Here is a 20,909-nt window from a genome sequence, read left to right on the forward strand (position 1 = left end):
CAGATTTTTTAAATGGGTCAGGCGCGCCAGACCATTTGGCCAGGTTCCTGCCCACCACGACGGAATTACACGGAAAATACACGCATAACTGAATAAACAGCGCCAACTAGAGCCATTAAATTGTAAATGTGTTAAAATTTTAATGAAAGACAATAAGACTGTTATCGACTATTGTGACCGTCAGCCAATGTTATGACATTTGCTTTAACGAATGAAAGTGCATTTCTGTGATTGTTTTGCGCAAATGCATATTTAACTACAACACCGTATTGCCCAACGTTGTAAGCACGTGCACTAAGATAATAAATACAAATTCAAAGACTTGCAACTAATGTACATGGGGCTTTAAAAGTCAGACACAGCATGTGTACAGGGTGTGGAAACTTGCAGATAATCATATGATAACCGATACGTACCGAAAACACGTTTGATCTAAATTTAGTAGTAAAAGTTAAAATGACGTCAACCTTTTGTCGAATCCTCCGTTTCAGCAAAGTTTCGCCTTTACGTGATTGCAATGTGAAGTCAACAAACACAAAAAAATACAGTGTAGTTGGTAGTGATGAAGAATTTGTACGCTTTAAACATAACAAACATTTTTCATTTTAGAAAATGTTAATTCTGCTAAAAAAATATACAACTAAGTTGAATACAGGCTACATTTGTTATGCTGCAACATTTAAGTCTAAGGGTAATCATGACCGTAAAAGACCTTTTGTTTTCGGTTACCACGATCAGTCATACAGTGGTGTGGTGACGCATTATGACGGAAATTGCGTTAAACGTGGAGTGCGTGTGCGTTTCTTATACATCTACAATTTGGTTAGTTTCTTACTAACAGTGACTTACTGTGAAGTAAAGGAGTTGAATATAAGATAAACAGAAAAACTATTGAAGGGTTAGAACTTATTGCATACAAGTGTTATACCATTGAAATTAATGTCAAAAGGCGGCTGCCTCGTACAGGTTACTAATGGCCAAGTGTGTGTATGTGTTTAAAATCACTGTTTTATTTGATCTTTTAGCATATAGATTTCAAAGATAGGTAAAAAAGATTGATTTTACTTAGACATGTTGTATTAAAGTTAATTGTTTGATGAGTTTTTACGTGATATTAAAAACTCGCTTAAGCGTCGCGCTAAAGAATGAGATTTAACATACTGCATAGCATTCATTTCAGTATGTTTGTTCAAAACAAACCTCTGTTAAAGCTTGTTTTTAAGATATTTCGTCAGCAAATAAAGTGCAATGTCCATTAGATGTATACGAGATTAAATTAATTTTTGACCCAAAATGCTTGGACTTACTTTGATGTTTGCGGTTTTCTCTGCAAATCAGTGTAGCAGCGGTCTGACATCAGCACAGGGTAAGTTACATTCCGGTATTGGTTTGTTTAATTTAGCAATGTACATTCTTCCCACCATTGCCGTCCGCATTACAGCTTTTTGTTTACCAAATGTCCCCAGTCTGTCCAAATTTATGTCACACTATCCTCGGTCGCAGGTTGTGCACTCCTGTTTCTTTGCACGACGATATTGATCAAACGAACAATCAAGGAATAAAAATAAACTTAAACAAAATGTAGCCCTGAAAAAAGTTTCAACTGAAAAGTGTAAGCATCTGAAAATATACGAAGAACCTTCAAAATTTCAAATTAAAATTAGGGTGTGGGTGTGCGTGTGTGAAAATGGTAATGTGTCTAAAATACTAAAACGATGTTTTCGCCATAAAAGATAAAAAAGGTTAAATGTTGAAATAAAAACATATCGGATGTCGGATGCGTACAAGTACTGATGGCGTTGTTGGGCGCGAAGAAGCTTGTTTGCTGCACTCAGTGCACTGATCTCTATAAACCCTGGATTGCGCTACTGGCCGTCACGGTTGAAGCAAATTGAAGCGTAATGGCGGCTGCAAAAGGAAGCCCCAAAAATGCATTGCGGGCAATGGGGAGAGAGTGGAAAAATGACGATAATTTTTGTTTTAGGCATTTGCGTAGCGATTTTTGCAGATATGATTTGTAAATTAATAGGACGCATGTATTCCAGTGTGTAATAACCTATAAATATGCGTAGATTGACTGTGATGTGTATTAGTGTCTGTGTACTGGATACACGTTATTAAGTTAGTGTTGAAATAAATCTTTACTGAGCAGTAGTAAATGTTTTTTGTGCAATATAAGAAATGTTCGTGCTTTTTTAAGTATTTTGGACTTAAATCCAACAAGATGGCTATTCTCTCCACACAAGATGATGTGATACTTTGTATGACATTACCTTGCTTATCCAAACTGCTTGTTTTTGACTGTCATCAAACTCCTGGAAATTCTGAAGAACCAGTGATTTGAACGTTTTTATTAAAAACACAAAATACTAATATAATATTTCAACTATTTTGCTCAAAATATTTTTACCACGCAATCCAGTGTTTATAGAGATCAGTGGTTTGCTGTCTGTTCAGTCGGTAAAATTGACGGTACAGTTGCAAATACGATTCTCTGGAACTTTATTTATCATGGCGCAGTACGCAATATATGTCAACTGCTGTTTTCATAAACAAAAGATAACTCACGTTTATTTATTTTGTTCAGCACCCTTTGCGGTTACTTCTGTGGAAAATTATGGCTTGTATTTCTTCAACAAATCTTTGTCGAAAACCGAGGCCGTCACCGAGTGTGAAAGTCAAGAATCCTACCTTGTTCGTATAAAAACTCAAAGAATACAAACTGCAATAGAACGTGTCATTCGACCTTTGGTAAGCTCTACTGAGGCAACTGCACCGACAAACAGGTTCTTGTCAAGTTACTGGGTCGGAGCATCAAACCTGAATGACAAACCAAACAGTGCCACCGTTGTTTGGGATGACTCCACCCCTTCAACTTACACAAACTGGTACGCAAGACAACCAAGTTCTGCAAATGAAAGGTGCGTGATCGTTTCCGCTGTTAACACATATATGTCCACATGGAGAGACCATCAGAATTTATTAGGAAAGTGGCTGGATTTTTCTTGCTCCTTAAAACTGAAGTTCTACATTTGTCAAAAAGGTAAATATTTGCCCAAAAGACTCCAATTTGTCGCTGTAAAATAAAAAGAATGCTCCCTCTTTGCAGAGTTAATTGTAAAAGATTTCACAGACGTGGTAGCTGAAAAATTTACTCAAGTGTTTTTCTCGGGAAAGGCATGGTTTGTTGGAACTATTCAGGCTACTGTCCTTCATGCCAACACAACCACCAGTAAAAACAATTTGGCATTATCATCAGGTGGTACATATAAAAGCTTCAATTACTCCATTGCTGTTCAATCTATTTTTGATGCTGGAAACTATTTATTGATTCTGTCTGAAAAACTTTCTTCTTCATCATCAACAGTTTCACCAACAGTCAAATATACTGTTTATGGTATGTGTAGGGCGTTTTAGCATTATTACATGATTTCTTCAACAAAAAATATGTTCTTAATTTTGCAAAAAAATCATGTTCTAGTACCAGCAAACATTTCTCTGACTTCTTCCAACATCACCGTTGGAAAAAATAGAAGTAATGCCTTCATTGACTGTGTTTCATTTGGTTACAGCATTCCGTCAGCTATGTGGTACAAGTGAGTATTATCAATGTCGCACAGAAATAATATTGTGATTTGCATTCATTTTATATGCAGAGATGCAACTTCATTACCACAGGTTTCTTCCTCACCTGTGTTTCAAAGTGTGACAAGTTTGGGTTACTCTGTAGTTTCTAGACTGAATTTTACTAATGCTACAAGAGCACATTCAGGAATATATGTATGCAAAGCTATAAATTTGGTCGGATCCACTGCCACTGCTGAAAGAAGAGCAGAAGCAAAGGCTCATGTGTTTGGTAAACATGTTTTTACTTTGGTGATATGTAATCATACACTACAAAGTGACACTTTTTATTTTTCAGTTGAGTATGCACCAATTTTTAATTCTTCAATTCCCCAAAAGAGACAAGCTGTCCCTTTTGCCAAACAACTAAACCTAAGCTGCACATTTCATGGTGCACCACTGCCAACAATCCACTGGAGCGTTAATGGCATTAAGGTTGAAGCGGGCAACCCTGAACTGCCTATTTACACACTAATGAACTACCAGGGTTATCGAACAACATCCACAATTGTCATATATAATTCTGTTATTTTGGGATCAAAAGCAAATCTGTCATGTCATTCAAAGAATGTGCATGGAACAACTGATCCAATATATTTTACATTAGGTATAAAAAGTGAAACTGGCTTGCTTAGAAAGAATGTCACATTAAAACGTAACAATTTCTATTTTTGTAGATTTGGACTATTTTGATGCAAGATATTACTGGTTTGCTCCTGTTAAAAAAAAATTCACAAATGCCCGGAGTGTTTGCCAAAAATATGATGGAGATCTGGCTATTATAACCGATAACAAAACTCAGAAGTTTATCCAAAACAAAGGGACATTTTATGCTAATCGCAGTGGTTGGATGACAGATACAAAGTCAGGTTTGGTTAATAAAATGTTAAGTATTCAACAAAACAATACATTTTGTATTCAACAAAAAAAGTGCTTTGTCTTTGTAATGATTATAGTCTAAATCCAAAGAGTGGCAAATTTCACCTTTATATGTTTTTTTTTTACCACTGTGCTTGTTCATTGACTTTTGGCATGGAATGATTGATGAACTTGGATTTTGGCAGGAAAAGTTCATGAATTGGAAATTGTATGCCTAATGAAAATAGTTGGTTTAATTTAAATTTTCTTTGTAATCCATTAGCTCCTAACATGTTTGACATATTTTGCACACTATTCATACTACTACTCATCACCAATAGAAAGTAACATGTTTGACATATACTACTCATCACCGATAGAAAGTAAAGCAAAACAGCTTAGTCTGGTTGTGAAATTGCAACTTGTTACATTAGGATGCAGCTTTTCATGTCGTCATTTGGATTCTGTGGGGTGTCAAGAGTTTTATGAAATAAAGTTCATGGTGGCCTCAAGTGCAAAAAAAATATAACAACAACCAAATTGTACAACATGTATTAAATTGTTAGTTGGGTTCGAAATTTGATGCAGTAAGCGATCTGCAACCTGGGGTTACCAATACAAAGTTATGCAACAGAACACTCAATAATTAAAACTCTGCAAATCCTACAAACTTAAGTGGAAGGTGCATAAGCTTCTGTGAACTATCTGCAAAACATTTGAATATATTATGTACTATAAATAACAAGGAGCCGAACCCGCGAACTGGTTTGAGCGGTTAATTTCATTAAACCCGAACCGCTAATTACGATTTTCTAAAAACCCGAACCGGAGTTGAACTCCATATTTTGTTAGGCATTGGACCCGAACCAGTAAAAAATGCAGTCTGTTTTACATTTCGCGATTTGTTTTCAAAACAATGCACTGAAGAATACACAACATAAGACACTTATATGGCGTGTCAAAAATAACAGTGCACTGGCACGTTTCAATTGGAGTTTGATAAGGCCAGGTAGATAATGGGTAGAACTAAATTAAAACGAATAAAAATTTGAACTGGTTTAAAAACCACAAACCGGTTCGGACTGGATAATTTGCCTAAACCGGAACAAAACCTGAACCCAAAAATATACATTTTTAAAATCCGAACCCGAACCCTGAAAAATAAAACTAAGTGAACCCGAACCGAACCTTAACCCATACGACAAACGTCGACTCCCTGATAAATAATGTAATGACTACAATACTGTAATACCCTATTTGAAAAAGACTACAGTGTAATTCAATTCAATGGTCTATTTTTACTCACAAACGCAAGTGATGGTAATGAGGCATCGATTAACCTTTCGGTTTTCGAGTCAAGATGCCCCCCAAAAAATGTGTGTAATTCACAGGTAATACCCCTAGGTCGTTGAAACTGTGATTCCCAACTTGTAATAAGTAAATTCCTTGAAAAACAACCCTTGCAAGAGCATAATGTTTTTGTTTTGTACAGTGTTTGCATCTTGGTTTTGTTTTTGTTGCTGAAATATGACCATAAGTACCAACTCACCGTTGCATTGTTTCCTTTTTTAGTTTGTTATGTTTGCCTCTACTAATTTTGCACACTTTTTAGGATATTTATCTTTATTACACACTTGTTTGCAAGTGTCAAATACATGGAAATAAAATGTGATGCATCTGATGCATTCTTTGCATCATAAACAATAAAACTGTTTTCACACAATTTTGTTTTGTTTTGCAGCCTTTGTAGGAGCTGAGCGTAGAAATGGTACTCTGGTTTGGTTCAATGACACACCACTCGGTAATTATTAAACATTCTGTAAATAATAAGCCAACATTATGTGGTTTTACACAATTTTTGCAAAACTAGTTTCATTTTAACTTTTGGTTTATTCAACTAAAATATGGGTACTACTTTATTTTCATGGTACATTCCCAGTGTATAATTCTTTTGCAGATCAGACATTTACACAATGGTCTACAGGAGAACCAAAAAACTACACATGTGTAGTTCTTTCAAACAAAGATAGTGACAACCCAAGATTTTTATGGAGAACTGGCCGTTGTACTAAAGAACGCTACTTTGTATGTCAGTTTAAAGGTAATGATTGGAAACTCAAATAGAATATCTCATGCTTTAAATCATGTTCATTTTCCTTCAGATGACTTGTTTTTTTACATGAATTAATTTCTAAGAACAACATAATACTTGCTTTTGTTTTAAGCTCAACCTGTTACATTTCTACCATCACAACCTGTAAGTTGTGCTGCAAATCAACTTTCAGTTAGATGGAAAGATATGACTGTTTTCACTGGCAAAATTACCTTTAACTTGCTTGCAATCACTAATGTCTTGGGAGGAATTCAAACAGTTTACAATAACACAGAAACAATCAATTCCACTGGCAATCATGAATACCAAATTTTGTTGGGTAATTTAAAAACACAGGATTATCGCATCCAGGTAATTTTGCATTATAAGGTGCTTATGTACTCATGGACTTATGTCTGATTATGCTAAGGTGGTTTTGTTTCCACAAATCTGGAATTTTCCTGTGCCTATGGAGACAGTTTTGTCAACCAGAATAGCTGTCGCTGACAAGGCTAAAAACCTTTCTGCTACATTGAATGTGCAAACATGTGTCATCACATGGATGTGGCCAACAAACATTAATATGATTGAAATTACAGGATACAAGGTAGGTTGTTATGTAATTGTACTACTGTGGTCAAATTAGGTTGACTGCTTTTCTGCTGGGAAATAACAAAGTGAGGAATTTCTGGATGTATCAATTTAGTTTGTGAGTACAGCACTAAATACTGATGATATCACATTTATCAAAAGCACACAAAAAAATGGAGAGAAGGATATTGCAATGTCACAACTGTTTGATGGGATATTGGTCTTTAACAGATCTATGTCAACCATTTCGGTGTTAAAAGAAAAACTTAGGTTGAACTTCTGCAATTCAGCATCATCACATAATGATTCCACTTTTCACTTGCTTATATATTTGGCTGAACAATGGTATTTTAATGAATTGTTTATGAATTTTTTACAGCTGAACATAACAAAAAAACTGAGTTTGTTTGCATCCAATTCCTCATCACTTGCAACATGGCAAGAACAGCAAATGTTTAATGTATCTATGAAAAACGTAACGGATATGAACCACAGTCACAATGTTTCTATGCTGCCAAATCAAATACTTTCTATAACTTTACAAGTAATGACTTGTTCCAGTGATGGAGTGCCAGTGTTTGCACACAGATATTGTGCAACTTTACCAAAAGGTTATTTTATTTTGTTTTATTTAGCCTAACTCGCTTGTTTGCTACTTAAAATAAATCATTATTTTCCAGTGAAACATAGTATCTAAAGCACCATTGTTATACTAACTTCTTGCACATAAAAATATAAATAAATGTTTGTTTCAATGATAGAAAAGTGAAACTCAGAATAATTTTTATAGAACCAGATTTTGTTCCTTCAATAAAATCATCCAATTCCTTATCAGTCATTGTTTCCCCTGTGAACGAAATTAAATTAATTAAGGTTATGTTTTTTATTAAGCATAACTAACCTGTTCGCTAATAAATCATTTTTCCAGTGAAACATAGTAACTTAGCACCATTTTTCATTTTTTCACCATTAACTTCTGCTGCAAAAAAATATAAATAAATATTATCTATTTCAAAATGAAACAAATAACTCAAAATAATTTTTGCAGAACCAGATTTTGTTCCTTCAATGAAAAGATCCAATTCCGCATTATCAGTCATTGTTTCCCCTGTGAATGAAATTAATGGACCTGTCAGGTATTTAAACGTTGCTTTCTCATAATATTTGTGGCTTGTTAATATAAAAATCAGCTTACATTTTATTAAGCTGCTACTTTGTTGTTGGTATGGATGCTGAAAGTAGAAACAATTCATTGCAACAAATACTTACTTGGACAGAGTTACAAAGTGTTTTATTAGGAAACATCCCTTATTGGCATTGTGCTTTTGCTGTACCAAGGCAAGCTTATTTTGTTAGTGCTTACACATCATTTTAACACAGTTTTCTTGTAGATTTACAGGTGATCCTGTCACAAAAATTATTGGGGACAAATCAGTTTCAACGTGTGATGTCAAAACTGACTTTAACTCCAACCTTATGGAGACACACACATGCAAAAATCCAACTTTGACCCAAAACAAGTTGTACAAGTTTGTATTTTTGAATATTATTCTACCTAGTAAGTTATATTGTATTGTCTGACCAATTCATATATGTGTGTAGGTTTATGGTAATCACCACAACTGCAGTGGAAAGTTCTGTTGCAGTTAAAGCGAGTCCTTTTGTTGAAATAAGTGAAAATATCATGAGTCCTTCAATGCCCATAGGTTAGTAATGCTCCATAAACTTATGTAAGCTAAATATGTCGTTAAAACATTTATTTTTCAGGGCTAATTGTAGGAATTTCCATTGGTGTCTTCTTACTTATGCTTATTATTATTGTAGCATTGATTTTTTTAAGGTGAGTTTTAGTTTAATTTATTTTTACATATATATATTGTAGATATTGTGGGATCGTTTCATTCTTGAATGTGGTGTCTTTGGTTGCTTGATTCTTGGAAAATAGTTAACTAAACATAATCTCCTTGCTTAAAGAAAGATGGTTGTTGACTGTTTAGGCAGACCAACCTGATTTATTAACACTCTATTCCTATTTGTTTTTGGTAGGAAACGAAAATCTTCCAAAACACCTAACAATATCATTGCCCTTGACAATAGAAACCAAGACCGTTCTGACGGTAAGACTCGTCACAAAAATGGCCTTTTACCGTTTTTCTAAATTGACTGAAATGCTCTTTACTTCCGCATTTAGAATTGCAACCAAACGAAACGTTGTATGAGAATGTGTCATCTGACATCGGTCGACCTATTGCACTTTCTAAATTACTGGACAGATATAACACCTATTCACGCGATGCCGTGACCTACAATACCCAATTTAAGGTAAAACTTTCGTGTTGTTCATTCAACATGCGTCGTTTCCTTATTATTGTGTTATGTCAACTTTTAATCACGTAGTAACTAATAAACAAAAGTGTGTGCATGGTTATACTTAATATACAATTGAAAACTAGTGATGCACCGAAGTTTCGGTTGGCCGAAACATTTCGGCCGAATAAGCTGTTTTTCGATGTTTCGGTTTCGGCCCGAACTTTTTTGAAAATTCGGCCGAAACCGAACTTTTTGATTGCATGGAATTAATACCCAAACTTTCATTTTCGCCAATACGAAACATCATAAATTAACTATTTGTTGTATCTATAAAATACTTGCTACATTGTCTGCGAAATATTACAAGTTTTGTGAAGTATTCGCATTGTAAAAGTAGTTTTGGCTTTTCATAATTGAGTTCACTTGCATCAACAACACACGGTTCAGTTAAAAACACCCATAAGAAATGCGGTTTTAGGTTCGGCCTGATTCGGCCGAATTTATTCGGCCTCGTGGCCGTATATTGGGTTTCGGCCCGAACCTTTTTAGGCGGGTTCGGTGCATCACTATTGAAAACCATAACTTGGACTATTTAATGTGTACGTATGTTCGTTTACTGCTGTGAATTATGCTCTTTGTGGTTGTCCTGTTATCTTTTGTGTGTAGTCGTTAATTTTGCATGTACCCATTCTTTCCCGTTAGGAGTTGAAGGAAGCCCAAGATAGAATGTCACTGGATCAAAGCGTCGCAACCGATACACGGAACAAGGAGAGAAACCGATACAAAAATATTCTTCCGTGTGAGTTGAATCTCTTATTGTGTAGTCTTGGTTATAAATACATCCAGCAAATATCCTTTGTATATTCACATTAATATCACTTACCACTATGGCATTCGACAAATACATTTAAACAGTAAAAACACAAAATCAGGTGATTGCCTTTTGTAAGATAATTGCAGCAGTGGTTTACCCGTTTCCAACTTTTGTACAGATGACTTTAATCGTGTGAAGCTTAAGGGCGGAAATCCGGAAAACAACGACTACATTAATGCCTCTTACATCAATGTAAGTTTCTCGTTTGGAAGTGAATTCTGCGTAATATACGCAACTAGCAGTGGTATAGCACTTCTGTACAAACATGAATTTGAACTTACAGGGCCCCGGCAGCGGCGATGTGACTTTTTCTACATTTTAGATATTTAGAATTGCCAAAATTCAGGGATTCCGAATCACTAATTTTTTTTGTCCTATGATTTCTCGTTTTCGAGATATTCAATCAAACAATGAGCTCTCGAGCGACACCTTGATTTGATATGTAGCAGCGATTGTTACGTCACCTCGTACCAACTTCTAACAATGGCGTTGGTCAGCTGTTGTTTTTATTGCTTGTTTTAGCTTTGATGCGTACATTTTTTTATTGTTTACAACTGATAAAATTAACGTAGATACGTAGTTGACAGTTAAGCAATAAATAACAACTGTTTGCTTAAAAAGGCAGGTGTTTTGTTGTTGACAAAAGGTATTTCCCACGTAACAGAATTATTGTAGGTGTTTATGTACTAACTATGTGATAATGGAGGAAAGAAAATCATGCGTTTGCTGCCATGAAATTAGTAAGTGCAACAGCAGTTAGCCAAGTTCAACGAATATTCTGAGTCAAATCTGCTTTGTGTAAAAGCATATCATGGATTTGAATCTATATGTTTCAACGTGTATTAGAAGCAGCATGTTATCGATTTAAACGTCATTTGGGAAAACATGATGAGGGTAATTAACACCCGTCACGAGTAAGTTTTACTGTACTAACTACTAACATGCAATATGCCACCAGCAACCTCTATGCATTACAGATATACTGCCTACAGAAACTTTGTTGAATGGTGCTGGGGAAGACTTCAGAGTTACGTTGCCAGACTGACAGCCACTTGTTGTGACGTTGCTGCACAACAATACATGTGGTTCCATATGCTTTTCACCCAAGGTCCCAACTCTTTGCAAAATTTCTAAATTCAAAACCATAAACACAAATATACTGGTGTATGCTCATCTTTTATTTCTATCATATTTGTAGCTACATGCCAAACATAATGTTTTGTTTCTGACGATTCTTCACTAATGTATTTAATGATATGTGGATGCCTGTCAGTCACAAAGGCTTTAATAAACAATCCTTTGCTTGTGAAGTTTTCAATGCATCCCAAGAATCCTTCTTTTTCCATATCATTGCTGTTTGCCACTTTATTGCTCTAGAAAATATTATGAAATTACCATCTGAATACATGAACAAGGTTAATAGCAACATTTTTATTGTTGCAAAGATCCATCATCCATCATTGTGTATGTAGCAAATTTAGCTGAGTGTCCAGGGAAATCTGCAGTTAATTTACTTCTGGTACACCATTTAAGAGGTAAAGAAGTTTTCCTTTACACACAATGTATTTTGGTTCATAGCTTAGATTGGGTGGTTCCCTACATGAAAATGTATTGATATTATCACACTTTTTTTCATTACCACACTTTTTAGTTATTACCAAGTAAATGGCATGACAATAAACGAAATTAGTATAACATAATGGTAATATTAAAGACTATAATGTTAAATAAGATTATGTCAGAAAACAATTAACTAAAGCATACCATATGCTGCTTTTCTTGCAGCTGCTCTCAATGCCATTTCTTGCTGAAGAAGACTGTTCTCATGAATACATGGAATGGCATTTGGCTGTAACACCAGAACTTTTGCCATACCCCTGTCATACTGCATTTTATTTGTGAAACATTCATCTGTGGAATGTAGGCTACAAAGAACACTGTATTTCGTTGGTCCCTTTTTTTCACGTTAACAAATTTAATCCAAGCTGACCGCAATGGCTTTATATTTGGAAAGTGTCATATTGCTGGCCTTTTGATTTCCTCTTGAATTGCAACCATACAAAGGACACACTGCAGGCATTTTTGCACACTTGAGTATAAACATGAAAACATTTAAACACCAAAATACCTAAACTGACTAACGTAATTGGCGTCGCAGAACGTTAACAACCACCGACTACAAACAAGCTCCAAACCAAGTTGGTACGAGGTGACGTCACATGACGTTTGAGCTAAGTGACAAAATATCCGCAAGGTGTCAGTGTTTTTAGATTTAAAACGTAAATATTTGACTAGTAACTTCGATTTTTGTGGTTTTAAACCTGAAAGCGTGTTTATAAAAATACGATAAACAACATATTAAAAAATAATTTTCCGGTGCCGGGGCTCTTTAAATAACAAACAGTGGATTTAAATCATTGTTTCCTTGCATGGTGGGGTTATTTAATCTTCTCCATTCATTCTATTGTCTGTAATCGGTCATATAGTTAAACGAATAGTATTTTGGTTAACTTAAGAAATGTTATGGAAAATTATACATACTTCCTTGTATGTGTTGCACAGGGTTACAATGGAAATGTCAAGTTTATAGCAGCTCAAGGACCTCGTCCCGTCACTGTTCAACATTTCTGGCAAATGATTTGGGAACAAAACTGCAAGACAATTGTAATGCTGACAAACGTTTTAGAAAAAACAAAGGTAATACAGTGTTATAGCCCAGTGCTCTTCAACCTTTTTTGGTCTGGTGAACCCTTAGAGTTGTTGTGACGAACTCATGCACCCTGTTTACTTAAAATCAAAACTTTTGACGTAAACATTTTTGATCAAAAACTTTTGCCGTTAATTAATGTGAATCTGCACGGTGCGCAAAGCGTCTTTTGAAGTAAATATTCTTCGACTGCACTGAAAGTGTTAGACATCAACATTTTTTAAAAATAAAAGGTTCATTTATATATCAATTGAAACCTACACCCTAATATCCTGAAGGTCAAATATTAATGGTTCATTAAAAGTTTGTGATGCACCCTTGTATACCCTTTCGTACTGGTGCACCCCATGCATATTTTGGTGCACCGTGCACACCGGTTGAAGAGCACTGTTATAGCCTACCAATGAAATAGAGCACACCAAAGCAAGCGACGTTTTGTTTGCTTGTCCTCGTTTTTAGGTATTGTGGTGTGTATCTTATTGCTTAAATCAACACAAGATCTCAAATTAATTTCTTGTCCTGATCTAAATTAAAATATAGTTTAGGGACATTAATTCGGCCCGAGGGGTAACATATTTAAGCCAAACTAATACCCGAAATTTATGTCAAAAAAGGAAAATTACAATGAAATATTCTAGAGTAATTCCGACCTCCCGAATCTGAACCGCCTTTTTTTCAAAACATCAGTTTACCCTATGAACAGCTCTGATCTTATGTATCTTTATGGCGCACTGCAAAAATATATATTTGGTGTCACAGCAAAAGTGCGAGAAATATTGGCCTGAACCCAACGAAAATCTTCGTTTCGGGAAATACGCAGTGAAGACAGACCAGGAAGAAAGTTATGGCAGCTACATCGTTCGTTCCATATCCATCACCAGAAGCGACTTATCGGTAATTTCAGTGCTGCTATATTTTACTTTGCGTACTGGGTTAGATTAAAATATACTCAAGTTCTTAACGACTCAATATTTACCACAATATGTGTGTTTAAAATATTTTAACTTTTGTTACGTAATTATATAGTATTGTGACGCCATATTTTTTGCCCTTAACCATTGCTCTTCTGTTTTACCATATTTGATATTTACTCAAACAGCAAACAGTGTGTAGTTATGTTTGTACAAGTTGTCTTGACCTCATGCACGAGCTGTTGTGATAGCGTCGTTTGTCATAGAATATGACACATAGGGTCATTGCACGTGCACTGAAGCCCCCATTGGAAAGTTTGTAACACTGTAATGCCTTATGGGTGTAAAACGTTTTTTTCCTGAAACCTGGAAAATCCCTACAGGCGGTTGTACACATTGAACAAGTAGTAGCTTCACGTATAGTAAAGAAAATACACCAACTGACGCTTTATTGTGTCGGGTGCACAGGAATGCCGCTACGTGACTCACTACCACTTTGCTGCCTGGCCCGACCCCGGAGTTCCTGTTTGCACGACTGGATTGCTTCGGTTTCATCGCGTCATTAAACAATCGCAATCTGAAGACAGTTCACCGATACTTGTTCACTGCAGGTGGAAATGCTTTTGTTTTTTTAATCGATTTATATGTTTCTATAGTGGTATACGACATAAGGTTATTGATCGATCATTATGTAACATGACTCTTTCCGAATACTATTGTTTCAAACTAGACATAACTTTATTGACTTTACCGACCTTCCAAAGCAATATCTGAAACCTTTATTGCCTAATTTTGTTTACTCACTGAAAACAAAATCTTGCAAACTTGAAACCATAACTCTTTGTACTAATGCATTTTACTATGTAGCGCTGGTGTTGGTCGGACTGGAACTTACATAGGCTTGGACATTTTGGAACAACAAATGATTGCAGAGGGTAGAGTGGATGTATTCAGCACTGTACTGAATATGCGTCGACAGAGAATGGACATGGTGCAAAACATTGTAAGTGTATAGAAGGGAGGTTAGCAATGCACAACAATGCAGTAGGTGGAGTTTTACACGAATGTAGGTGTATGTGCCTACTTTTTGATCTGACCAACATATCCGGAACAACAAATAACGTTAGTTTTACCTCACTGGAGTTTAATACTATCTATCTCCATGTAGGGTCTATCAATGTATTGACCCTTGTCTGTAGCAAATCTTAGTCTTGGGTTTAAAAATGCTAAACTGAAATATTTAAATTTAAATACACAAATTGTCAGTTTAAAATATAAGGGACTCAGTTATCCTTGAAATACTTGTGAGCAATACCTAAACGGGAATTGTGTATGTGTTGTCGTAGTGCTAATAAATTACCAAAGTAAGTCTAGTTTCAATTACTTGGTAAGCAGTCTATGTAAAGTTGGATTGTTATCAGGGTTTAAATGTTCTTGTTTCGTTCATTTTCAGTCGTTTTTTGGCGTCACTTGATTGGTTGACATAATCTAGTAAAAACATCACGGTTCGAGAAAATACTGAATATCACCTTTTTCTAAGCACTTTTTGTGTCTTAAACGGACAATTTTCTTTGCAGAATCAGTATATTCTCATGCACAAGCTGATTGTTGAGATTCACACTACGGGCGACACAGACCTTCCTTGCGACATTTTTGCAGAGCACTGTTCCCGTCAACAAACGTAAATCTTTTCTATTTTAGAAAATTTTGTCCTAGACCGGATATGTTAGGCTCCAGGGGAACATGTTTTTTTCATCAAACTTTTAGGTTAACTTATGTTGTTGATAAAGATATGAACCAAAAGGTTTTTATTTCCCCTTTGAAACATCAGCCAACATTGGCATTAATTATGGGTCCCCTTCCTTGAAGGGGACACATCTTGATTTTACTCGATTTCTTCTTTTTTTCTTCCCTGAAGTTTGTCCACCCCTTTTTGCCCTGAAATGTTTGATGGATTTGGATGAAACTTTCACAGATGGTAGATATAGTTATGTAGATGTGCCATCTGCTTCGTTTGTCCTGATAACCCCAGTATTTACCCCGCTAGCCCCAAAAATGTAAAATGTGGTTTGTGCGCACCACAAACGTTAGTTTTGTGTGATGTTATAAAGGCAAATATATTCATTCCTAGTGTTTGTGGGTTGCTTGGTGGATGTTTATGCAGTTGACTAACAGCCTTATGACGTCAGAGGCATCAACGATTGTTGCTCATAAGCCCCTCCAGTGGCCAAATGTTTAAACATTTGCCGATTTGGACAACAATTTACAGGACTGTGGATTGGGTTATTGTGATTTGATATTTTTTTAGTTTTGGAGTAGAGACCAATTATTTACCCCACTAGCCCCCCCAAAAGGGTGAATTGTTTAAGTATTGTTCGAATGGGATGAAATTTGGACAGTTTGTTTATTGTGCCATTGTTAGGTGTTGATTGTTGTTTTCCAACCTGTAGCCCCAAGATTTACCCGCTAGCCCCCTAAAAAAGGGGAATTTTTTAAACAATGTCTGAATTGGATAAAATTTGGAAAGCTTGTAGAGTATGCCATTTTTGGTGTTGATTCTTGTGTTCTGCCCTGTAGCCCAAACCATTACACCTGGCCCCCCAAAATAGGACAATTTTTTAAACAATGTCTGAATTGAATAAAACTTGGGCAGCTTGTAGTGGGTGCTATCTATGGTTGTTGATTGTTGTTTTCCAACCTGTAGCCCCAACATTTACCCCACTAGCCCCCGATGGGTGAATTTTTTTAACAAAGTCTGAATTGAATGAAATTAAGACAGCTTGTGCCATTTTCCAATAATAGCAGCTGATTGTTGTGTTTTAGTCTAATTTTTCGCTATTTACCCCTTCATTTTTCAGATAGAACATACAATAGAAAAACCTTTAAAAATACCCAAATGGAAGAAAATTTAGATAGTTTGTACTCCACATAGCATGTTTGTTTATGCTCAGTACCAATCATTGTGTTTGACCTTACAATACCAAACTTTCACATGGTTATTTCTTGAAATGCATTATTTACAACTTTGCATGTGTGGGGACCCATGAGTTTCTGCCTGTAGAAACAACTAATGTTATAAAAGACACTGTGTGATATGGGACCCAACATAAAATAAGTGTAGGGAATATATTATTTTTTTCAAATAGGTTATAGTGTATATGCAAGGGCAATATGTGCTAAGCCACCCTTCTAGTTTGGACATACAATAGGGCTCATTCTGGTGTATTTGACCAATCACATATGAATCGTTACTTGAAATCTAAAATATTACCATTTTAGAATGTATATTGAAAAAATGTATCAAAAAACTATTTGCTACTAAACGCAATTGGTGATTACTAATCATCATCTGTTTTAAAAGTCTCAAAAAGGAATTCGAATGGTTAAATCTGATCCCTCCCCTGGAAACTTCGCAGTCGAGGGCATGCCAATCCGCAAATCGACAATCATGCAGAGATGACACGGTTCTGCCTTGTAAGTTTGTTGGTTTTTTTCTACTTTGGTGGGACAGTATCAACCTAGTCTTACTCAATAACGCGAGAGCTTAGAAAAAGAAAGTTCTCGTATGATCGGTTTAATCTTATAATCGAGAGTTTAATTTCTGTTCTAAAATTACATTAAAATGTCAATGTAAACGGTATTTTAGCAAACTAAATTTGTAGAGGGGGAATTAGATTTTAATATCGACTAAAAGGGGGCACAGGACAAAAAAGTTGAGAACCACTGGTCTATATCATGGGCTGTGTACACATGAGACCTTTTTCCAGAAACTAAATTATGCTTTTAATGCCCGAAACACCAATTTCAAATGTTTTTTTTACAGATAATAGGTCACTGGTGACTTTAAGTGGAAACGCAGCAAGCTTGTATGAGAACGTCTTTATCAATGCATCATTTGTCCAGGTAAGTTGTGGTGTCTCAGGAAAAGGCAAATATTAGGAAACTTTAGTGAAAACTGTTATAGCTTTGTCAACATTTGTATCTTTCCTCCTAAACTTGACCCAGTGGTAATTTGAATCATGTACTGCACAAATTATCTCGAATTGTAAATTGTGCAAATAGCAAATTGCAAAAGCTACTAATTTTACCCAACGACATGTCGAATTGAACTTATTCGTGCCTGGTGTTAATCGATTTTCAGAAGAATTCATTTGAGCAAACCTTACAATGCAACCCGCCAAACTTTTGCACGTAAACTGGTCGTGCAACGCATTATCGCTTGATTTCGTCAATGCTTTCATGCGTTGTTCAAAAACCTGTCGATTTTGAAAGGTCCAAACACTCTACTCCAACTATACGTATAACTAAGAATAGAAAAGCATTTTCCATGTAACGAAATCAGTCGATAAAATCTTGGAATATATATATTTCGCCTAATGGCATCTTCAGTTCCTATAAAAACCACAAGATAATACATCAATAAAAGGGAAAAGAAAGTAAAAACACAACAAAACAAAGTGCGACGAAAACACTAAACTGAAAACAGAACACCACAGACATAGCTGACACTGCCGCTTTCGAATTGGTTTGTCAAGCAACGTTAGACTGCTGACCCAACAGCGAGCCACGTCTTATCTTTGTCAGGCGCGCACGGCAAAGCTTTGGGCACAAAGGCGCAGATAAAATAGAAACACCTGGCAATGTAAAATAGGCAACAGCAGGAGAATAGAAATCGAGCATTTGTTGGTGCAGCATATGCAACAGGGCGCACACTAGCGGATTTGGGGCAATAACATTTTTACGTAGGCACGATCCTCACACCTAATCGAATTTAAACTTCAATTTGTTTACCGGATAATAAAACTTTGTTCATGTTGTTTAGGACTATGAAGGAGCTAATTCAATAATCGTCACACAAGGACCGTTGTCGTCCAACATTAACCAGTTCTGGCAGATGGTATGCGATCACAACGCAGCTGCGATTGTCATGTTGACTTCTGTGGACAATGTAAGGTTTTAAAGAATAACAATTTATTTTCTCTGTCGGAATCGTTGCACGACAGAAATCACATCGATTTTTGTGACTCGAGTTTTGTTATTAGGACCAAAGTTGTGGATATTGGACAGAAAAGTTGAACTCCCCGCTTCAGTTGAATTACATCAATGTGACTATGACTGCAAAATCTGACTTAGGTCAGGATATTACAAGACGGGAGTTTTACGTCGAGGAAGTTGAAGGCTCTGTAAGTTTGATTTATTATTGTTAGTGACACATTCGGATACCCATCGAATTTGACCTACCTGTTTTGGCGACGATGTTAATTTTTTGGTCAAATCCGAGCATTGCTTATATAAAACCAAGTACATTGGTTCTACAATGTAACCTAAGGCACCAGGCAACCCATTACGTATTTGTCCAACGCCACCAAGAGAAACAAAGAAGTTTCTAAACCAACTACCGACATCCTATTTTTGGTAACTGAATGATAATCTGAAACCGAAAAATGTGCGCAGGCTTTTCCTGCATTTAATCAAGTCATATAAATAATGGCGTGGAATTTCGGTAAACAATAAGAACTATCTATCAAGCTCGTCTTTACAATGAAACCCATTCGTTTGTTTCTCACTACTATAAATAAAACAATGACATGAAAAACGAAGGTATCGGTTCAAACCGATTGTTTATTGTAACACAGGTTTCAGTAACGCATCTTCAATGTGACGTAAGCAAGCAGGGTGACGAAAGCACGGTGGTTGAACGTTTCCTTGAACTCGTTTCTCAAGCTCATTCCTTGAGGCAAGAAAAACGTCCGATAGTTGTTCATTGCAGGTGAACTACTATATACTTCTGTGATAGTTGTCACAATGTTATCTATTGTCATTTTTCTATTTAGTTTGTTTTTCGCCCAAACGCTTTAAGGTTCGATTGAAACGGTATCGATAGAAAGAATAAAACAAATCGATCTTTGCCCAAGTGCTGTACGCATAGTTCCGGGCTATATTTAAACTTATACTTGCTACTAGGCCAGGGCTTGAAAGAATATGTTAAAAATCTCCTAGCTCGAGTCTCATTTCAACCAAGAAGGTTGTCGTTTGAATGTAGTCACGTCATCATTCCATTGCACTTCAAAAATTAACAACAATCAAAATCAATAACGTGACGCAAAACGTCAAGTATAAGTAACAACGCAAGACTCTTCAAAACTTTTTCTCTTGTGACCATCTACTTGAGGGTGCTTTTTTGTTAAACATCGTAATTTTGTAGAGATGGAGCTGGTCGTTCTGGTATCGTCTGTGCTCTCTTAAACCTTTTGGACCGCTCCAGGATTGAAAACAGAATCGATGTTTTCAAGACAGTGAAAGATTTGAGAGACGCCAGACCTTTTATGGTCCGATCACTGGTAAAAGATATTTTTCCCATTCCTGACATGTATTGGAATGTTATTACATTTATTATCATATATGTAGGCTAATGTTTTTTTACTTGTTTTACAGGCCGACTACTTGCTTTTGTATAAAGCTGCACAAACCCATGTATCCGCCCGAAGTATTTATGCAAACGTTTGATGCTGTTGATATTTTTTACAACAAATCTACAAACTAACTCGAATATATGTAATATTTCGATTTTTGTTGAAAAACTATATTCGCTTTAATTAATTTGATTTTGCTTGGAATCACGTTGTCCGTTGGAAACCCAAAACGGTATGACATACAAAGTTGCATTAAATAACTTTGCATGTAGACGTTTATTTGTGCATCCTGTTGGGCTGGACTTTAATATGTATCCTGTTGGGATAACGTCACTACTTAATTGCTTCCTTTTTCAATGAATATGTATACGTGTTCTCTGTCGTATAATGGATACATATGGCAATTAGCGAATAAATTTAGGGATTGTACGTATATACTTGTGCGCAACGCTCAAATTCGTAAATCCTATCCTATTAATTCCTCACAAATATCATGTGTGAATTTTGGAAGTCTGAACCATCTGGTAAT

The 20,909-nt window shown here is 35.9% G+C and overlaps 1 protein-coding gene across 1 annotated transcript; it reads left to right on the forward strand.

The window, feature by feature from the left end:
- Positions 1 to 1,850: 1,850 nt before the first annotated feature.
- On the forward strand, positions 1,851 to 20,809 carry LOC145202672 (uncharacterized). Its single transcript, XM_080075686.1, has 32 exons — positions 1,851 to 3,043; positions 3,110 to 3,397; positions 3,482 to 3,596; positions 3,657 to 3,856; positions 3,923 to 4,231; positions 4,302 to 4,493; positions 6,224 to 6,283; positions 6,440 to 6,583; positions 6,708 to 6,946; positions 7,005 to 7,181; positions 7,545 to 7,776; positions 8,214 to 8,301; positions 8,372 to 8,503; positions 8,557 to 8,694; positions 8,768 to 8,871; positions 8,933 to 9,005; positions 9,212 to 9,282; positions 9,357 to 9,487; positions 10,178 to 10,274; positions 10,468 to 10,541; positions 12,912 to 13,046; positions 13,816 to 13,950; positions 14,436 to 14,578; positions 14,835 to 14,970; positions 15,545 to 15,648; positions 17,329 to 17,441; positions 17,791 to 17,870; positions 18,790 to 18,915; positions 19,010 to 19,150; positions 19,604 to 19,737; positions 20,173 to 20,308; positions 20,403 to 20,809. Exons 1-32 carry the CDS (start codon positions 2,512 to 2,514, stop codon positions 20,472 to 20,474), a joined length of 4,851 nt encoding a protein of 1,616 aa, XP_079931812.1. The 5' UTR covers positions 1,851 to 2,511; the 3' UTR covers positions 20,475 to 20,809.
- The last annotated feature ends 100 nt before the right edge of the window (positions 20,810 to 20,909 follow it).

Source organism: Phallusia mammillata, chromosome 7 (genome assembly GCF_965637545.1).
Source record: "Phallusia mammillata chromosome 7, kaPhaMamm4.hap1.1, whole genome shotgun sequence".
In the NCBI taxonomy this organism is placed as follows: Eukaryota; Metazoa; Chordata; class Ascidiacea; order Phlebobranchia; family Ascidiidae; genus Phallusia; species Phallusia mammillata.